This window comes from Pituophis catenifer, unplaced genomic scaffold (genome assembly GCF_029215685.1).
Source record: "Pituophis catenifer annectens isolate HBS135680 unplaced genomic scaffold, rPitCat1.0.hap2 SCAF_1, whole genome shotgun sequence".
NCBI classification, from domain to species: Eukaryota; Metazoa; Chordata; class Lepidosauria; order Squamata; family Colubridae; genus Pituophis; species Pituophis catenifer.
Genome location: NW_027256881.1, coordinates 144,846,237 through 144,865,317, shown reverse-complemented (window position 1 = coordinate 144,865,317; position 19,081 = coordinate 144,846,237). Strand labels below are relative to the sequence as shown.

Here is a 19,081-nt window from a genome sequence, read left to right as displayed (position 1 = left end):
TTCATTACCAACTAAGTAACATCATCAGTGTGAGCAAAGTACAGTAGCTTGCCCCTTCCAATGTTGGTAGGGGTGTGTTTTTTTCTTATTAGTTCCTTGATTAAAGTATTGTTTTCTACTTGAATGAGAAAGTGTGAAAAACCATCAAAGTCACATTTTTCAATGCTGTGGTAACTTTGAACTGTCCCTAAATGAATAGTTGTAAGTCAAGGACTTATGCTTGCTGTATAAATTTGCTGCTTTATATAAAAAAACCCAGAAAAATGTGTTGTATTATAATAAAGGGTCAACAATTTACTAGTATATTAGTGGCATACCATCAGGTCTTATGACACTAAAATGGAAAAGATGCTTCAACTATGAAAATTTGATTTTAAAAGAAATATTTCTAAATAAAGAAGTATTTCATTGGCACAATCCTAAATCCCAATATCAATCAGTAACTGTTTATATTATGCAGTACAAATGGATTATAAAGCTCCATGAAAAAGATAAATGTGTTAATAATCTAATTTATCCTGTATTAGATATTGCAAGTTTCCACAACCTAATACCTTCCAAATACACTAACACAGATCCCAGAATTGCCAGTCAATATTCCAATAGCTATGTTACTTATGTTACTTAGGGCATTGTAATTCCAAAACACTTGAAGGGCATCAGGCTGGGGAAAAAATGGACTATAGTTTCTTTCAAACTACAGCCAAAGGACCTGCTCAAGATCTAGTCACCCGTGAATTATTAGCAAGAAAAGGCAATGCCAGAGTCGTTGGCAAAAGCTGCTAATGCAATTAATTCACACTGGTATTCCCTCCCAACTCTGACCATTGTTCCTCATTCCCTAGGACCAGCACTCTGCCCTTCGGGAGGAACATCACTGACCCATGATATCAAAATTTTTATGCATAAACGTTCTCTATTATAACCAAGCATAATGGCAGAATTAAAGATCTAATTTCCTTTTCGTACAAAGAGAGGCACGACTATGTAAATGGAAAGGTTGAAAGAGGTGGCACTGGCTCATGGCCACATTAAGATTTTTTTACATGACTCTCACTCTAGAAATATTCTGTTGCAAATAGTTAAACTTTAACTGCTTAGTATAATCGGTAATATCTACCTCGGCAAGCACTGATTATCAACGCAAAGAAGCAATAGTAAAGAGAAACACAGGTATCATTATATTTCCCTAAAAGCAGTCTCTAAAGATGGAAAATAGAACGAAGGGTTCTTCTTGTGTTCATTTTACACACATTCTTCCATTATCCTTGCATGCCTAGATCTCCATTTTATTTTATTTTTTTTAATTTGATTTATATGCCGCCCTTCTCTGGAGACTCAGGGCGGCTTACAATGCGTTAAGCAATAGCCTTCATACTTTTGTATATTTATACAAAGTCAGCTTATTGCCCCCACAAACTGGGTCCTCAATTTACCTACCTTAGAAAGGATGGAAGGCTGAGTCAACCTTGAGCCTGGTGAGATTCGAACTTACGGTAATTGCAGACAGCTGGTGTTAATCACAATGCTTTTAGTCTGCTGAGCTATCAGGCCCGTCATTTTTGACCAATCTCTCCACTACTCAAGAAATACTAACCAGTGACATACGTGAGATCCAAGTCAAAGCCACCTCTTGTGTAACGCCTTTTATTTTCTGAGACCTGTCAGCCAAAAGGGAAAAAAAACAATATTAGTGATCTTAGAAAATAAGTAGTCATGGAAGCATAGATTCCAGAAATTACCCCTTGAAAATTACATTTTCAAATCACTCATCTCCTGATAACTGCCTAACACACCGGAGAAATGGTTTGCCACTGAATACGTCTTGAAAAATTTTCCAATATTTTTCTGCCTAACTCTGAAGCACCTTGGCTTTAAAATCATAACTTATAATTCAGCAAGTGCAAAAGCACTTTTTTAAAAAAACACTGCAAAGGCTGGTACAATGAATAGTAATCTGTATTAAACATATTACAGATTACTATTAAATATAAACTCTATTCACAAAAAAATCTCCTCCCCAATAAATCTCTACAATGAATAGGTTTTATAAAATTTGCAAGGTTTTTTTCTTTCAAAAATCTGGCTATTCTTTGTTCACATTTTAGGATGGAAATATAGATACTGGAAGTCAGAGAAAGACAATTTGCAAGAAAGTACTATCTGCAGCCAAGTCTTTATCCTAATCTACTGTAGGTGGCTTTTTAAATATATCCTCAGACAAGTTACACATACATGATGTTATCTTTTTTAAAAAAAATAGATCAAGTGGTACAAAATCAAAAAGATATGTTTAGACACAGTACTGTCACCCATTTGCAAATATGTCATACTGCTACTTCACTGTCAAAATGAAGTACCACACACACACACACACACACACACACACACACACACACTACTTTGAGCCCAGGCTTTCAGTGCATAAAATTCACTAAGATGCTGATTTAAGAGCTTCAGCCTTATAGGTAGTCCTTGACTCATGATCACAATTGAGCTCAAAAATGTTGTTAAATGAAACATTTGTTAAATGAATTTTTGCCCCATTTTACGACCTTTCTTGCCTCAGTTGTTAAGTGAATCATTGCAGTTGATAAGTTAGTAACCTGGTTGTTAAGTGAATCTGGCTTTCCCATTGACTTTGCTTGTCAAAAGGTGATCACATGATCTTGGGACACAGCAACCGTCATAAATACGAACCAGTTGTCAAGCATCTGAGTTTTGATCACATGATCATAGAGATGCTGGAAAGGCCGTAACCCCGTAACTTTAAAAAATTGTTGTAAGTCACTTTTCACTGCCGTTGTAACTGAGCGGTCACTAAATGAACTATTATAAGTCGAGGACTATCTGTACTATCATGGGTTCTTCAGAAAATCAAGAACAAGAGTTTAAAGTGCAAAATTTGTAATCAATGTGAAGCAGATATCATCTGAAACCCGGAATGAAAACCTGAATATTACATGGAATCACATGTAATAGCCTGAAAAGGTCTATCTTCCAAGAAAAGACCTCAGTGTTTTCTGTCTGGTGCTCTTTAGATAGTTTGGAAATGCAACCTTCTATTCTAAAGCTAACATTGGCCTTCCATCTCCTGTGAAAAAGTCTTCAAGTCCTTCTATCCCATTTTCCTGTACAAAGCTAACCACATAATTTAAGGAAAAAAGTCAATTAAAAATTAATTAAAGTATTCATGTTTATTAAAAGAAAGAAGAGTCAATCAGAGATTTCAAAATATATAGATAAAAAGGCTGTTCAGTCTACCTGTTTACAACAAGCCCACAAACTACTATATCAGTCTTCTTAGGAAGTGAATTCAGCAGATCTAGGCACCAGAGCTGGCAACATTTTATTTCACTTACCAACCTCCGGGTCACTTTTTCAAGTCGTTCTGCCTCAGCAGCCAATCGAAAAATTCTTACCAGAATTATAATTCTCAACATTCGAAGAATGACAACTGTTCTGGGAAATAGAAAGAATGAGATTATATCAACTATTAGCGCCAACTTTGGCTATATCCATATCACAGTTTAGACCCACCTACAATGGTATTCAGGTTTGGGAATCTTTAAATTTCAATCCCGTCAAACTATTATACAACCTCATCTCTTACCATATTGTCCCACAGATAAAGAATTTCTATAGGTATCAGCATTATTGTGATAGAAAAGGGAGTAAGAATGCCATTTAATATCTACTTTGTTTTGGGAGCAAATGAAACGACTATTGTTATATATCAAAATGATATCACTCTTCAAACAAAAAACCCACAATAAGCTAGGTAAAAATCAATGCATGCAAGACCTGATAATTTATAATCTCATCTCATCCCATCTCTCCCTTTTAAAGAATAAAAATTGAGGTCTTTAACAAATAAGAAAGAAAGAAAACATTGCATTTCTTCATTTTGGAGTTAGGCTGATCAGGTGCTTGTGGAAATTCTTAGTCATGCAGGTCAGTTATCTGAAAGGTGCTTTCTCAAAAAGGCAGCTTGACTGTTTTTTTCCTGAGGAAGAAGAAGACATTTTTCTTCTCATCCAAGAAGCTTCATGGTTCTGGCAGGATGGTGGGGGTGATGGAAAGATTAGTTCAGACAAGATGGGGGGGGGGGAGTTGGAAGGATTATATTTCTTTGCATTCAACTGGTTGTTAGCATTCTCCCTGAAAGCTCTTGAGGCCACTTGGGAGTCTGTCTGTGCCCTAAGGGTCATCTGTATCAGAGAGCAAATGGGGGTGGAATCTTCTTGTAACTGCTGCAAGGGCTGTGTTATATGACATAGGATAAGTGGTGTCTTATCCCTCCCACTCTGTTGAGAGAGAGGGATGAGAAGCAAAATGTCTTCTTCTTCAAGGAAAAAACAGTCTAAAAACCATCTTTGAGCTAGAGAGGTGCATATTTCTTACCTTGGAATTACAGTTATTCCACCCAAGTCAGAGGAAATATATACAATATCGACCAACAATGTACCCACAACAATGATGCTATCTAGAATGTTTAATTTAGATTTGAAGTAGTTTTTGAATCTGAAATGCAAAACAAATAAGAATATTCAAACACTAAGTAACAATAGCTTAATGGTGTCCCTCTCCCACTGTCAGAATGATATAGTTGCCATCAAACAGCTGCTGCCAATAAGACTTCAGTGCTAAAGAGATAAGGAAGGAGGAAGAAACACAAATATCTACCTTGGAGTTCTGCACAGAACCTATATTTTTCTTCCTCAGATTGTAACTGAACTGTAGAAAATAGTATAGTTCTGTTCTGATCTAGGCTTTCCCAGCAGCATGAAGCCGAGTCTTTGTCCCGATAAATCCCTTTTATTTAATTTACAGTGAATTCCTCTCCAGCAAAGTCTTTCCTCTCCCACAGTCTTTCAAGATAGTTCACAATTACCGACTTTTATCAGGCTTGGAGAGTGGCCAGGCCGATATCTTTCAGACGCCACAATACTGGGCAAGAATGCAGTAATGAACTGTCTCCTGCAAACTCCACTCCCCTTTCGCTGCTTTTTTAGTCCCTCTGGGAGTGGCCATTCATCGTCCACCTGTGGCCTTACTCCCAAGTCGACCCTTGTTCTTTAGCTGTTCCCTTCGTCTGGCAACTCTGTGCACGCGTGCACTGGGAACAGGCTCCAGCTGTTCGTCTGCCTCACTGATGTCTGACAGCAAAGGCAGCTAATAACTGGCATACGGCTCTGGCCCCCTTTCTGCCTCCGATGCAGAGCCTTCATCAGAGCCTTCCCCAGACTCCAGGATTGGCCCATGTTCCTCCCCAACCTCCTCACTGTCCGAATCTGCTGCCAGATCCACTGGCTGCTGGCAGGCCACAAGTTCTATGGAGGGTGACAACAGGATCCATACAGGTTTTACAACAAAAGAAACATAGATGTTAGTGTTAGATCAGGCGCAGGTAAAGAAGACGTGACCAGCGATGGTCCATTCAGCACTTTATTTCAGCTCAGAGCTGAGTCTCGAAGTTCTTCTTGCTGGTGACACCGGTCCTCTCCGTCGTGGACGCTGGATGCCTCACAGCCGGATATCGCTGCTGATCGATGGGGAACGACTGGTGGCCGGTAAGTCCTTGGTTTTTTCATTTGGCTTGGCTGCTTGCGCCGTTGTGGGGTCTGGTTGGGCCCCCGGTTCCCGCTGTCGTTGTTGTTGTTGACTATGTTTCTCTGGTTGTTGTGGCTGGTGGTCGACTCCGCCGGGGGGTCGTCTGTCTTCCTCGCCAGGTTGGTGCAGACCTCCCTTGCTGGGGTGGTGGAGGTCTCCCTCGCCGGGGTGGCGCAGGTCGATCTCGCCGGAGTGTTGCGGGTCTCCCTTCCCCGGATGTCCCCGGTCTCCCCCATTGTCGAGGTGGAGGTCTCCCTCGCCGGGGTGGCACAGGCCAATCTCGCTGGAGTGTTTCGGGCCTCCCCTCTCAGGATGTTGCCAGTCTACTCCCATGGAGCGCCGATGGCCCGCCTCGCTGGGATGGTGTAGGCCTACCTCGTCGGGGTGTTGTAGGCCTACCCCATAGAGATGTTGTAGGCCTATTTCGTCGGGGTGTTGTAGGCCTACCTCGTCGGGGTGTTGTCGTCCCGCTTCCATCCACCTTTTCTGGAGTTGGTCGATGTGACGTCTACAGACCTGTCCGTCTTTCAGCTCCACTCGGTAGGACTTCGGGCCGGTTATACTCGCAATCTTCCCCTTCAGCTATTTCGGAAACCCGTGGAAATTGAGTGCAAATACCCGATCTCCTATGGTGAAGGTGCGCGGCAGGCGGCTGGCATTTGCTGGCACTTCTGGGCTGTATTGGGGGTGCAGCCGATCCAGAGGTGATTTCAGTCTTCTGCCCATTAGTAGTTCGGCTGGGCTCTTGCGAGTGGTGGCGTGTGGCGTGATGTGCTGTGTAAGGAGAAATTTGTCAATTCTCTCTTATCAGTCGCCCGTGCCCATCTTGGCGAGCGCCTCCTTGGTGAGTCTCACCATTCTCTCCGCTTGCCCGTTTCCAGCAGGCCTGTAGGGTGCTATCAGGGCATGACGGATGTCCAATTCTGCCAGGAACGCTTCCATGAGCTTGGATGTGAGTTGGGGCCCATTGTCGGAGACCAGCACATCCGGTAGCCCGTGGGTTGCGAATAAACTCCGGAGCGCCCTGATCGTTGCCTCTGTAGTGGTGGATGTCATGGGAATTACCTCAAGCCACTTCGAGAAAGCATCCACTATTATTAGGAGATGTTTCCCCTGCATTGGACCTGCAAAGTCAATATGGACTCTTGACCATGGTTTGCTAGGTGTCTCCCACTCCGACGGCTGGGTATGGGGAGGCGCTGGCCGCACCTCCTGGCACGGGTCGCATCTGGAGACCCATTCCTCGATGTCTCTATCTAGGGTTGGCCACCAGACGTAGCTTCGTGCCAGCCCCTTCATTCTCATGCCTAGGTGCCCGCTGTGGAGGGTTTCCAGGGTCTTCCGTTTCAGGGTGCTGGGAATCACTACTCTGTCACCCCATAGGAGACAGCCCTTCATGGTGGATAGCTCTTGCTGCTTCCTTGTGAACGGGCTGAATTCTTCTGCCATCTTCCCCGTGGGCCAGCCCTGCAGGACCCATGACTTTACTTGTCTGAGGGTCTTGTCTTTTTGTGTATGGGCTGCCACATCTGCAGAGGTTACCGGGCAAGCTTGGTCGTCGTCGATGTGGAAGAGCCCGAGTGTGGGGGCTGGGTCTTCCACCGGCTCCTTGGAAGGGCATCTACTCAGGGCATCCGCGTTTTCTATGGTTTTGCCGGGTCTATGGCTCAGTGTGTATGAGTACCCAGCTAGGAAGATGGCCCATCGCGTCATCCTGGGGGACGTGTACGATGGTGTCGGTTTATCGCCCGCAAGTAGTCCCAGCAGCGGCTTGTGATCGGTGATGATGTTAAATCTCCTGCCGTAGATACTCGTGGAAGTGCTTGATGCCAGCGACGATGGCCAAGGCTTCCTTGTCCAGCTGACTGTAATTGCGTTCAGCGCTGGACATCGTTTTGGAAAAATAAGTGATGAGTGCTTCTATGCCATTGGGGAGTTTGTGGCTGAGTACTGCAGGTCAGCATCAGGGGGAGCGTCTTGTGGTATTGCATGAGCACGCTGTCCGAGGAAAGCAGTCCTTTGATGGCTTCCTCTTCCTCCTCCCATTTCCAGGGTGCCGCTTTCCCCAGTAGGCGATGGAGTGGCTCAGCAATCGTGGCTTTCTGTTTTAAGAAGACACTGTAAAAATTCAGTAGTCCTAAGAAAGCCTGAAACTCCGCTTTGTTTTTGGGGCTTGGAGCTTTGTGGATAGCTTTGACCTTGGTTTTGGTGGGGTGGATGCCAGTGCTATCAATGAGATAGCCCAGGAACTCGACCTCCTGGACTCCAATGATGCACTTATCTCTCCTGACTCTTAAACCCTTCGCCTTGAACCTCTGCAGGACAAGCCTGAGTCGCTCAATTAGTTGGGTTTTTGAATGCCCGGAGATTAAGACATCGTCGAAGTACGGTACCACCCCTGGAATGCCTTGGAGTAGGCGTTCCATCATGGATTGGAAGATGCCTGGGGCTGCGCTGACTCTGAATTGGAGGCGGTTGCATTTAAATGCGCCCCTGTGTGTGACGATTGTCTGGGCCTCTGCAGTTTTTTCATCCACTGGCAGTTGCTGGTAAGCCTGGGCCAGGTCCAGTTTCGCGAATATTGACCTACTCCCAAGTGAATGCAGCAGATGTTGCACCACTGGAACTGGGTATGTGCTCTGCTGTAATGCCTTATTTATCGTGCATTTATAGTCAGCGCAGATGTGCACAGATCCATCATGCTTCATTGGGGTCACAATGGGGGTCTCCAATGTCGCATGATCCATCGATCAGTTCCAATACGCCCTGGGCTATTAATCTGTCCAGCTGGGCATCTACTTTGGGCCGCAAAACGAATGGAACCCTGCGAGGCTTGAGCCTAATTGGGGTAATTGCCTTATCTAAATTGAAGGAAATGGGTTTCCCCAAATATTTACCTAGCTTACCATCGAAGACTTCCTTGAATTCTTTGATGAGTTTGTCGAATTCATCCTGCCGAATTTAGTGAACCCCTCCAATTGAGAACCCTAGAGGCTTGAACACTCCACTCCCAAAAGGTTCGGGCGGCTGTGCTCGACGATGGTGATTGGGAGGTCACCATGGAAGTTGTGGTAGGTCACCTGGTGTGAGGTTCTTCCAAGGACTCCAATGGGATTACCTCCGAAATCGACCAGCCTTGACGCTAGGGGTTTCAGGTCCTTCTTACTGCAGCCCGGCTTTAAACGCTTCAGCTGATGCCAGTCCATAATAGAGTAGATCGAGCCCGAATCTACTTCCATGGAGCATGGTGTCCCTTCCACGTGCACCGTCACGTGGAACTTGGTGGCGCTGTTGTCGTCGGTATGGGCAATGGTGGTCTGATGGACTGCTCCGCTCCTGGTGAATTCATCCTCCCCCCCGTCTGGGTTGGTAGGAGGACCGTCTAGATGACCTCTGGTTGTCTTTGCGATTTTCGCGAAACCGGTGCTTGGATGGTTCTGGGGCTGGATCCTCGGCTCTGCAGGCTTCCGCGATGTGACTCCTCTTCAAACAACGTCTGCAGGTCGCATCTCTCCACCGGCATTTGGCCCGTGCGTGGTCCCCTCTGCAGCTGCCGCAGAGTTCCCCCCAATCGCCATTTTGAGTGGTTTCCCGCCTTGGGGGTCTGGAGACCTTGTGGATGGCCATTTCCTCCTCCGACTCGGATCTAGCGGTGGATTCGTCGGTGGAAAGTTGGGGAGCCCTTTGGATCTTGTGAACCGCTTTGGCTTTCAACATTGCGGCCGCTGCTTTCTCCGATGTTTCCGCAGCCGTGGCTTCTTCGACAACTTCCTTGAGTGCTATCTTCTTTCTGCTCAAGAATTTCTTTTAGAGTGCCATATCCTTCATGCCAAAAACAATGCGGTCTCTGAGGGCATTGTCCACGTTGTTGAATTCACAGTTGGCTGCGATTTGGCGCAGGGCTGACACGAAGTCCTTGATCGACTCTCCTTCCAGCTGATTCCTCTGCTGGAAGGTGAAACGGTTAGCGATCGGAGTTACTGTTGGGGCATAGTGCTCTTGTAGCACTTCTTGGAGATCGCCCCATGACATTTCTTTGATGTCCCTCAGGGCCACAAGGTCGATGGCCATTTCTAGGACTTCGGAGCCGCAGTGGGCCAGGAACAGGGCTCTTTTTCGGTCATCATTCAGGTCTTGGAAGTTGTTGCCCCTAAGGAACTGGCGAAATTGGATCATGTACGATCTCCATTTTTCTTTTCCAGGGTTGAATGCAGCTAGTGAGACTAGCGGGGCTTGCGGAGTTGCCATGATTCTGGTGGCTTCGGATCCTATGACTTCAACTCAGTGACTAGCTCTGTTGGTCGGCTGGCGATGTGCCATGAGGTTCTTCGCTGTGGTTCTTTGTGTCCTTCGTCGCCAGTGTTAGATCAGGCGTAGGTAAAGAAGACACGACCAGCGATGGTCCATTCAGCACTTTATTTCAGCTCAGGAATAGACTGGCGGCTGTGCTGCCGGAGCTCTCTTTTATAGCGCTCCGGCAGGCTGAGCCGCCCAGTGACAGCAGTTCATTTTTCCTGCTGGTGGATTAGCCAATCCCCGACGGATGTCCTTATAAGGACATAACAGTTAGCAATAAATATATTAGAGATATATAGTAGAAATATAGGAAGATACAGAATACAGTGTAGATAAAGAGCTCATGGAAAATAGTTAAAAGATAGTTTAGTGATATGAAATAGTTAAAGGCCTTATAATTTACTTTTTTTTGGTGTGTAAGTTTTCCTTGTTTCGTAAACTAAGTCACCCCAAGCTGTTGAAGGGAGATTCAGAAACCAAAATCAACTGTCCAGATTTCTAACGCTTTGAGTCTTTATCAAATCTGGGGCAATTTGATTATTCATGGTTCAAAAATATCCTGCCACAGCATTCCACATTGCAACAGTCTGCTGTAAAACCCATATTGTATACATTATCACCTCAGAATCTGTATGTAATCCATTCTTTTATTATTATCAGTACATTTGGGGGGAAGCACAATATTTTTTTAAAATACAAAAAAAGTCATTTAAAAAAGCTAGACACACAATCCATTTAAAAGAAACAGCTTAACATTGATCATGTTCAGTGATAATAAAATATAGGCTGTTGGGGGAGAAACTGGAAGGAAAGGTAGAACTAAGTTTGCTTCTAGATTATTCCTCTGAGATGCAACAATGCTGCCTACTAATTCATGACATTTTACAGTCAGTAAAGATGATATAAAATTCCACTTAGAAGCCTCCTGTCTTTTCCTGATCAAGTTTTCCATCTTTTCTTTCTACCAGAAACATAAATTAAAAAAGAAAAGCTCAGAAAATATCTTTGGATGCAATCTACCTGAAAGCATTTCAGTGTCTTGAATAATTACCGTAATACAATCTCTAGAAATATGTACAGGAGTATTCCAAACTATTTTTTTACAGATTCCCCCAAAACTTTAAACCTTTAAAAAGAAAATCTTTAAAACATTTTATTCCCAGTACAATAAGAAACCTGGCTAGGTGGCTCAGTGGCTAAGATGCTGAGCTTGTTGATCAGAAAGGTCGGCAGTTCGAATCCCTAGTATAGGTCTCCTGCGTGAGCAGGGGGTTGGACTAGATAACCTCCAAGGTCCCTTCCAACACTGTTACTGTTGTTATTATTATAAGAATATATAGATCTCCCTTCAATTCCTAGGGCTAGTTCTAAATTCCCACATTTCATTCCATCAGGGTGCCTGTAATAATCAGCAAATTTCTATGTGCACAGATGCTCTTACCCTTCAATAAACACTCGCAGGAGTACATCTATGAAGAAAAATAGTGCTATGCTCAAAGAGAGGTTTGCAATCATGGATTCAACAGTAGCACGTTCTTCATCAATCAACAGAGAAAGAATCACAAGTGAAACATCCACAAAAATAAGCACCACACCAAAAAATCTGCAAGTGCAAAGGAGATGAGAAATATAGGCATATTTCAAAACAAAAAGAATGAAAGTCATAATTCTATACTTGTTGTTTTTCTGTTACATAAGATGTTAAAATCCAATTGGTTTTGAACCACATTTTCTGTAATCTCTAGTTATCATTAACTACAGTTTTTGATAATGAGAGCTGTAGAGAAATAAATTCTGGGGATGCTTATTTTGGAAAGAAACGGTCTTATCAAACCCTATCAATTCAGTAGTGGAATGACAAGGTGTTGGAGAGCCACAAGTGTGATGTACAACCTGCCCATGTGTACAATAAAACAGCTGAAAAGACATGGAAAAAAACCCAGTCAATTATGTTATTAATGCAAATGTAGACAGTGTCCCCAAAGTTATATATGCAGGAGGCATGTGCATTGTAGACTTCCTACATTGTGCTAAACCATAATATAGTTTGTTATTATGTGTCATATGTAGTCAGACTCTATGGATTGTAAACTATAAATTATGGCTTAATAGTTGAATGATTCCAGCAAAATGACACTGAAAAAAACCATGTTTTATAAAAATGTATAAACTGAGCAATACATTCTGATACAGTAAAACTGTGGTAATTGAAAGGGAAAAAATCATTGTATAATTCTTTCCCTGTACTTAATTACATTTCATGTAAACGTAATATTTACCTGAATCCAAAAGACATCACACATGGAGATATCTTTTTTTTCATCTTGCTGAATAGTTGGTGTAGAAAGGGAGTAAAAGAAAAATTGTTAAAGATTTTGACTAAGATTTCAAGGAACAAATCAAGCCTTACAAAATAGAATTATATTTGTACTCTCTGATCAAGTTTAAGTACTGTAGTGGTATCAATAATACAGAAACTTTTATTGTACTTATAAAACAGTCTAGAATTATACTCCCAATAACACTCACATTTCTAGGCCAACTAGGTACTAGTTAAATCTTCCTAGCAATCCTTTTTGTTTTCCTTATAATTCCTCAAAGTAGCAATTGTTTCTATTTGTCTCAAGGGTTTTTGAATCCAAACTTTAAAAGATAACTAAATTGACATATATAAATTTTATTCATTAATAGAATTCTATCAAAAAAGAACAAACAGGATTCCATCAAGAAAGAAAGCCGGTTTGGTCTAGTAGTCAAAACATCAGGCTAGAAACCAGGAGAATGAAAATTCTAGTCCTGCCTTAGCCATGAAAGTCAGCAGGATTACTGTTATGGAGAAAATAGGGGGAAGGAATATTATGTATGTTCATCACCTTGAGTTGTTTATAAAGTAATAAAGGTGGGATAAAAAATCTAATAAACGAAATAAATAAGAAAACCAATTGAGTGCTTACACCCTGGATTCAGCTGCACAGATCAACTATGCCTGCAAAACAGAAAAGCCTGCTTTTTTATCCAAAAAAATAAGAAAATAATGTCCCTTGCATACCCTTCTATTAAAAAGCAACCAAGAACTAGAGTCTGAAGTTTGTTATATTTTATGTCTGTAAGAATTTTTTGTTTTTTCCCCTATGGTTCTAATGTTTGTTAATTGTGTAATTAATTTTTCAATGTTATTTTACTATTTATAGTTATTTATAAATAACTATATTATTATTTATGAGAGAGTCTCATAACTACATTGCCAATTTAGGAAGTGCTTTTTATTTTCCAGAACCACCATTTGACAGGAACTAACAGAATGGCATATTTTAAAAACTAAATGCACTTTAAATTTAAATGAAATTATAAACCGAAAAGGGCCAGGAACAAATAAGGTATATTTTCAAACACTAGTCTTCCTCAACGAATGAAACCAGCATTCCATGCCTGATCAAATGTTTAATCTCTTCTGATCTGTACTGGATCTTACTCCCCTCACTGGCCACATTTTTCCTTTATACATACTTTCACAATCTTGTGTGACTTTATTGCCATTTCGGTATATATTGACAAGGAATTTACTATATATAATATGGGGTGGCCTATACATCTCATAAATAAATGCATACATAATTCTGTGAAGTTTTCTGTGGTCCACTATTTGGGTTGATTGATTGCTTGATTAGATTTATTTGCCATCTCATTTTGAAGTGACCGTGGGTGTCTTATAGCATTAAAATTCATAAAAAATAAATATTTCTAAAAAATAAAAATGGAAATTACAATAGTAAAATTATAGTTAAAAGATGGGAAGGGAGGCAGTAGGATATGCAGGAGGGAGCACTCTTAATTCATCAACCACTTCCAGTGTGATGCTCCGCCATTGGGACCCCAAGCCATCTGGCAGAGCCAGGTCTTCAGGCCCTTATAGGTCAGAAGGGTGGAAGCTGATCTCATGTCAGAGGTCAAGATGTTCCAAAAGGTATGGTAGAAAAGACCTCCTGGATCACACCAGCCAGAATTGCTTCACTGTGGGCCCCTTAGCATGTTCTTTCTTCCAGCATGGGTGGGGTGGGCCAGTCCCAAAAGGATGAGGCAGTTTCTCAAATAACCTGGACCCATGCCAAGCAGGTCTTTAAATGAAATTACTAACATCTTGAATTGCACCTGGAAGCAAACTGGCAGCTAATGCAGCTCACAGAGTAGCGATTAACATGTCTTATCCTAAGGGCCTAAAGAACTGCCCACACCGCTGCACTCTGCAACAGTTGAAGTTTCCAAACGCTCTTCAAGGATAGCCCCATATAAAGTGCATTGCAGTAGTCCAAATGCTTGCTAAATATAAACATTAAAAAAAATCCTAATTTGATTTTCTCAACCAAGTCAACTGAATAACAGAGAAATGTTATGTTATTTATAATATTATATTGTGTTTTATTTAAATTTATCCTCTTACCTCGACCATGAGTCTGAATCAGTATCTTCTTCCTCAACACCATCATCAAGAGGAACTTCAGACTCCTTGGTTACCTCAGTTCTGCCATAGAATTAATCAAGCTGCTATTATAACATTTCTTCAATGGTAACATAATCATATCCATTTATACCAAAGACAAATGACTTGTTGTTTAAATTTGTCAAATTTAAACTTCCTATTCAGGAAGTTCAACTTACTTAGTACATGCGCCTGCATCCTCTTCAGTAATCCCCTTGGTCACTTGATTTCTGCCACAGAATTACAGGTAGTCCTCGATTTATGAATCTAATGGATCCTGCCCATTTCCTCCGTAACTCAAGAATTTGTGGGAAAGATCACTCCCTGCTTTCGCCCACACATTCACTAATTTAATGTATGGACAATTGCGTGGCTCGTTAAGTGCACATGAGGTACCTTGGGGTGGGGAAGGCCAAGAGGGGACTAGTGAGGGAACAGGCCACCTACTTCAGACCACCCAAGGCCTCCCCCGACCCAGAGATACCTAATTCTCCCTCCCCTGGGGTCCCCACAATTGTTTTCTCCCCATCCTGCCGCACTGCATGACTTACCTTATGAAGATGTGTCTCCTCCCCAGCCTGTTTCTGTGCCTGCTCCCTTCTTTCTCGTCAGCAAAGGGCTTGACAAGGCCTCTGGCGGCAAGAAAGCAGCCCCATAAGGCTGCATGGGGCCTTCCGCAGCTGCTTTCTCATTGGACATCAGTTTGACAAGGCTTCCGTGGTGAGAAAGCAGTCCCGTAAGGCTGCCTGCGGCCTTTCGTGGCTGCTTTTTTGCCAGAGATCAGCTTGAGGCCTCCGGCAAAGAGAAAGCAGCATGCGGCTTTCCGCTGGAGGCCTCGTCAAGAAAACAGCTGCAGAAGGCCGCATGTGGCCTTATGGGGCTGCTTTCTTGTCGGCAAAGCGCTTGAGGATTGCGTCCCTGTAGGCTTCGGCAGCCCTTTGCAAATGCCAGTAGAAATAGGGCTTCGGAGGGACGTACCCACTCCTCTCAAGATCCGCTGGTGCCAACAAAGGCTTTTTGAAAAGGCTGCTGAAGCCTACAAGAACAAAATAATGTGAGATCTCACGCTACAGATCTCGCATGATCTTGCTTCGTTAGGCCTCTGTTCTCTGTGAATGCAGGCAAAGAAACTACAACAGAGAGGAGATCTTTGCAAGGTGAGTCTCCACAGGTGAAGTTTCTGTGAAGACTTGGCGGGGGGGGGGGGGGATCGGTGGGCTGAATGTTGCAGAGCCTCTGTGGTAGTTCATAACAGAGAACAACTGTCATAGTGCTGCAATATTCCTAATTTTGGGACTTGTTTGTAAACGCTAAGGGGCACTTATCACATAACTTCAAATGTTCGCTAAGGGAATGCTTGTAACCTGGGGATTACCTGTAATCAATCAAGCTGCCATAGTTAATATTTTCTCTTCAAAGGCAACATACAACATCATTTTCCCCATTCCAATCACTGCCCTCCAGATGTCACATTCTAGGATTCTAGACTAAATTGGGAAGTAGAAAATATCCCAGAAGGCAGAGGCAAACAACTTTCATATTGGTGTTCCATGTGTATGTGTCCATGTAATCACCAGGAACTGAGTTTGACTCGAGAATGATTTTACCGTTATTATATCTGGAAGATGCTAAATTGAAAGATGCTGCTTTAACACTGAATGAAAAGGCATTCTGTCTAATATATTTTTACACACTATAGTTCACTTTCTAAATATGTACTTTCCTCTTTCTTCAAAAACTGCAGGAATCAAAATTAATCAAGGATGGAAAGGAACAGCCAAAGGCATTATCTTGAAAAAGTGTTTTATGAATGCATCCTCTTCACATATCTAATCAGTAGTAGCATTGATTTTTCTGTTTACTCCACTGAAAGTCATCACCTCCAGTACATAAAACTGAGACAGTTTCAAGTGGGAAAATGTGCAGACTAATAAATGTCATGGGTTATACTACACCACACTTGTCTGTACAAGCTTTTTCCACATTCAGACAAAATACAAAATGCCCTGTACATCACAAGATGTGATTCAAGTTGGCATTCAAATGAAATCTTATCTACTGTAAAATATGAAAGTTTGCCTATTAATATTACTGCCCAGTTCAAACTATTGAAATAATAATGTGAGGGGAAGTACACATGATTGGATAATAAAGGTATTAATTCACACAACTGCATTTTTTTATTCAGGTTAACACACGATAGGATCCGATATACAATCATTTGATTTGATTATGAGTTAGCATGATATAGAAATGTAGCCATTGTACTGTAGTTTATAAATAGTATTATATGCAGAAAAGGACATTATGGATTTTTCCACAAAGCATAATAAAACAAACCATAACTTACTATCATGTGTGAAACCCAACATAAAGTGCATCTTAAAAATATTTCCATTTCCAGTTTTTGAATGAAACTAACTAAAATGTAAAATCTTCTCCCAGTTTGAGCTTGACCTGAACTGCTTTCATGGACATTCTGTGTAGTTTTCTTACCAATAAACAGGAGTGCTTTGCCATTTACTTTTTTTGAATTTTTGTCTTTTATTTTTCAATCTAGCCTATAGCCTAGGCATTCAGTGCTGCCTGCAGACCTAATGATCTTCTGACAAAAGCAGTATCAGGCTGCAAGCTTAACTCCTTTGAGGTATGTCTGTGATATTTTGAAAAATGGAGGAAGATCACTCTCTTCCAACACTGCTGGGATTACTTGAACCCGCCCTGCCCCACTCTCCCAAGCTGTACTGCTGGTATTCCTGGAGATATTCCCTCAAGGGCAGGTAGGTGCTGCCACACAAAAAGAGATTTGAACTAATTGTGCAGTTTTAGATAATTTGGACCCTTCTAGGATGTTCACAACTTCCCCAGTCACCAAGACCACCGTTTTTTATATGTACACAAATATTCAGCAACGGCATCCTGAAAAGTATGCTAGCAAGCATCCAAAACCCATATTTCTTTTTATCTCATTTTATCTAATTGATAACAGAGTACTTATAATCTAACCAATAACCAAAGTTGTCTGGAAGTTAACAAACAGTAAAAATGAGATTAATCTAGAAAACATAAAAATCAATTATATTAGAAAGTAAGATTTTTCAATGTTCTTTTTAAAAGTTTATTTGGAATAACTTTTGTAGTGATACTTAAGTTAGCAGGGTTTAACTTTCTCACATTAGTATTGTTACTTGAAAATCCAAATTATCTATCTTACATTTCTATTGTTTGTACTTTTATTTGCTAGAGACGAAAGCAAGTTATGCTTCTTGTCTCCAGAAAAAGAAAGAACAGGCACAAGCATGCTTAGAATATAATACATAGTTCATTTTAACAACTGTATTCTTAAAATGCTATTTATAATTTGTCCATCTTTGCCCCTCCCCTGAAAACAAAACGAGGACAAGTTAGTAATTCTGTTAATATTTCTGAAATAAGGAGTGACACCTGTACTTAAGGTAAATCTGATAGAAGAAAGTAGAACTTACTACAATAGATGTAAATTTTTATTTATTAGAACAACTGTAAAGTTTTAAAATATAATGGAACAATTATAAAGATGGTAGGAATGACAAAGCATTTCAAGGATTTATAAATCTCACAAACCAAACACACATTAATTAAATTAATTCATACTTTCACAAAAGTATAACTTGAACTCAAACTGTATTTTCATATGTTTGGGTACATATGTTATTACATATCTAGTATTAACTTGAGGCACTAGCAACCGAATCTGAAGTTCTTTGCATTCAGAGCATTGGGGGCTGCCATGGAACTATGGTTACATTTATATTCCAATTAAAATAACTCACCGAACAGAGCCTTCTAATTTAGGTTTTACAGTTGACATTGTATTTTATTTCTTATGTTGTGTAACACAGCAGCCTATGAAGAGAAAAAAACACAGAAACTGTTGAGAATAACAAAAGTGGCATTTTATACATAAAAGTTGCTTAATAAATATAAAATAAATTATTAATGTATTGTTGTTATTTTTTACCGTTTAGTGGTGTTTGACTCTTGGTTATTTTATAGGCAAGTGCTCTCCATGCTACCCCGTAAAGTACAGCTTCTTTCAATTAACGTATACATACAGGCTATTTAAATTAATCCACCAAAATCAACTGCACATTGTCTATAAATTGGTTGGCACATCAAAGCCACATGCAGATCTGGAAGGCTTCACTACAGTGGTTCCAGATTAAAAGTTCTCAGTATACTGAAGAAAATAAATAAAAAATAAATAAATTTATGACTACAATGGAGCCTGTCCATCATGATCGTAAATTGTGATGGTCATAAATCAGGTCACCCACTTGACCAACCCGATTTTATGACTTTTGCGGCAGTTTTTGCTGAAAACCAGAAATAAATGCCATAAATGTGGTCATGTGATTGTGGGGGTGGCTTTTAGAACTTTAGAACCAAGTCGTAAGTATCCACAGGGACTTCTTCATAACTTTGAATAGTTGCTATGCAATTGGTTGTAAGTCAAAGACGACCGTAAACACATATTCCATTTCTCTTTGTTTTTCAGAAAGAAAAACTAGAAAATACAGGAAGATTATAAATAAAAGTACCAAACACAGTACCGAAAATGGAGGTGGATGGCTGCACAATAAAACATTATCTGGTAGGCTTATTCACTTTGGCCAGCCTTGCCCAACTTCAGTTTACTATACATCAAATTACGAA

General features: G+C 41.2%; 1 protein-coding gene across 1 annotated transcript in view; it reads right to left on the bottom strand.

The window, feature by feature from the left end:
- LOC139325935 (phosphatidylinositol 3,4,5-trisphosphate 3-phosphatase TPTE2-like) overlaps window positions 1-18,236 on the bottom strand; it is a 37,249-nt gene extending 19,013 nt beyond the window's left edge. Inside the window, exons 1-7 of the mRNA XM_070955984.1 lie at window positions 18,199-18,236; window positions 14,348-14,428; window positions 12,189-12,236; window positions 11,351-11,512; window positions 4,405-4,524; window positions 3,363-3,462; window positions 1,598-1,661 (exon numbers count right to left, since the gene is read on the bottom strand). Coding sequence (XP_070812085.1) covers window positions 1,598-1,661; window positions 3,363-3,462; window positions 4,405-4,524; window positions 11,351-11,512; window positions 12,189-12,236; window positions 14,348-14,428; window positions 18,199-18,236 — 613 coding nt within the window. The remainder of the gene's footprint in view (window positions 1-1,597; window positions 1,662-3,362; window positions 3,463-4,404; window positions 4,525-11,350; window positions 11,513-12,188; window positions 12,237-14,347; window positions 14,429-18,198) is intronic.
- Between the last annotated feature and the right edge of the window lie 845 nt (window positions 18,237-19,081).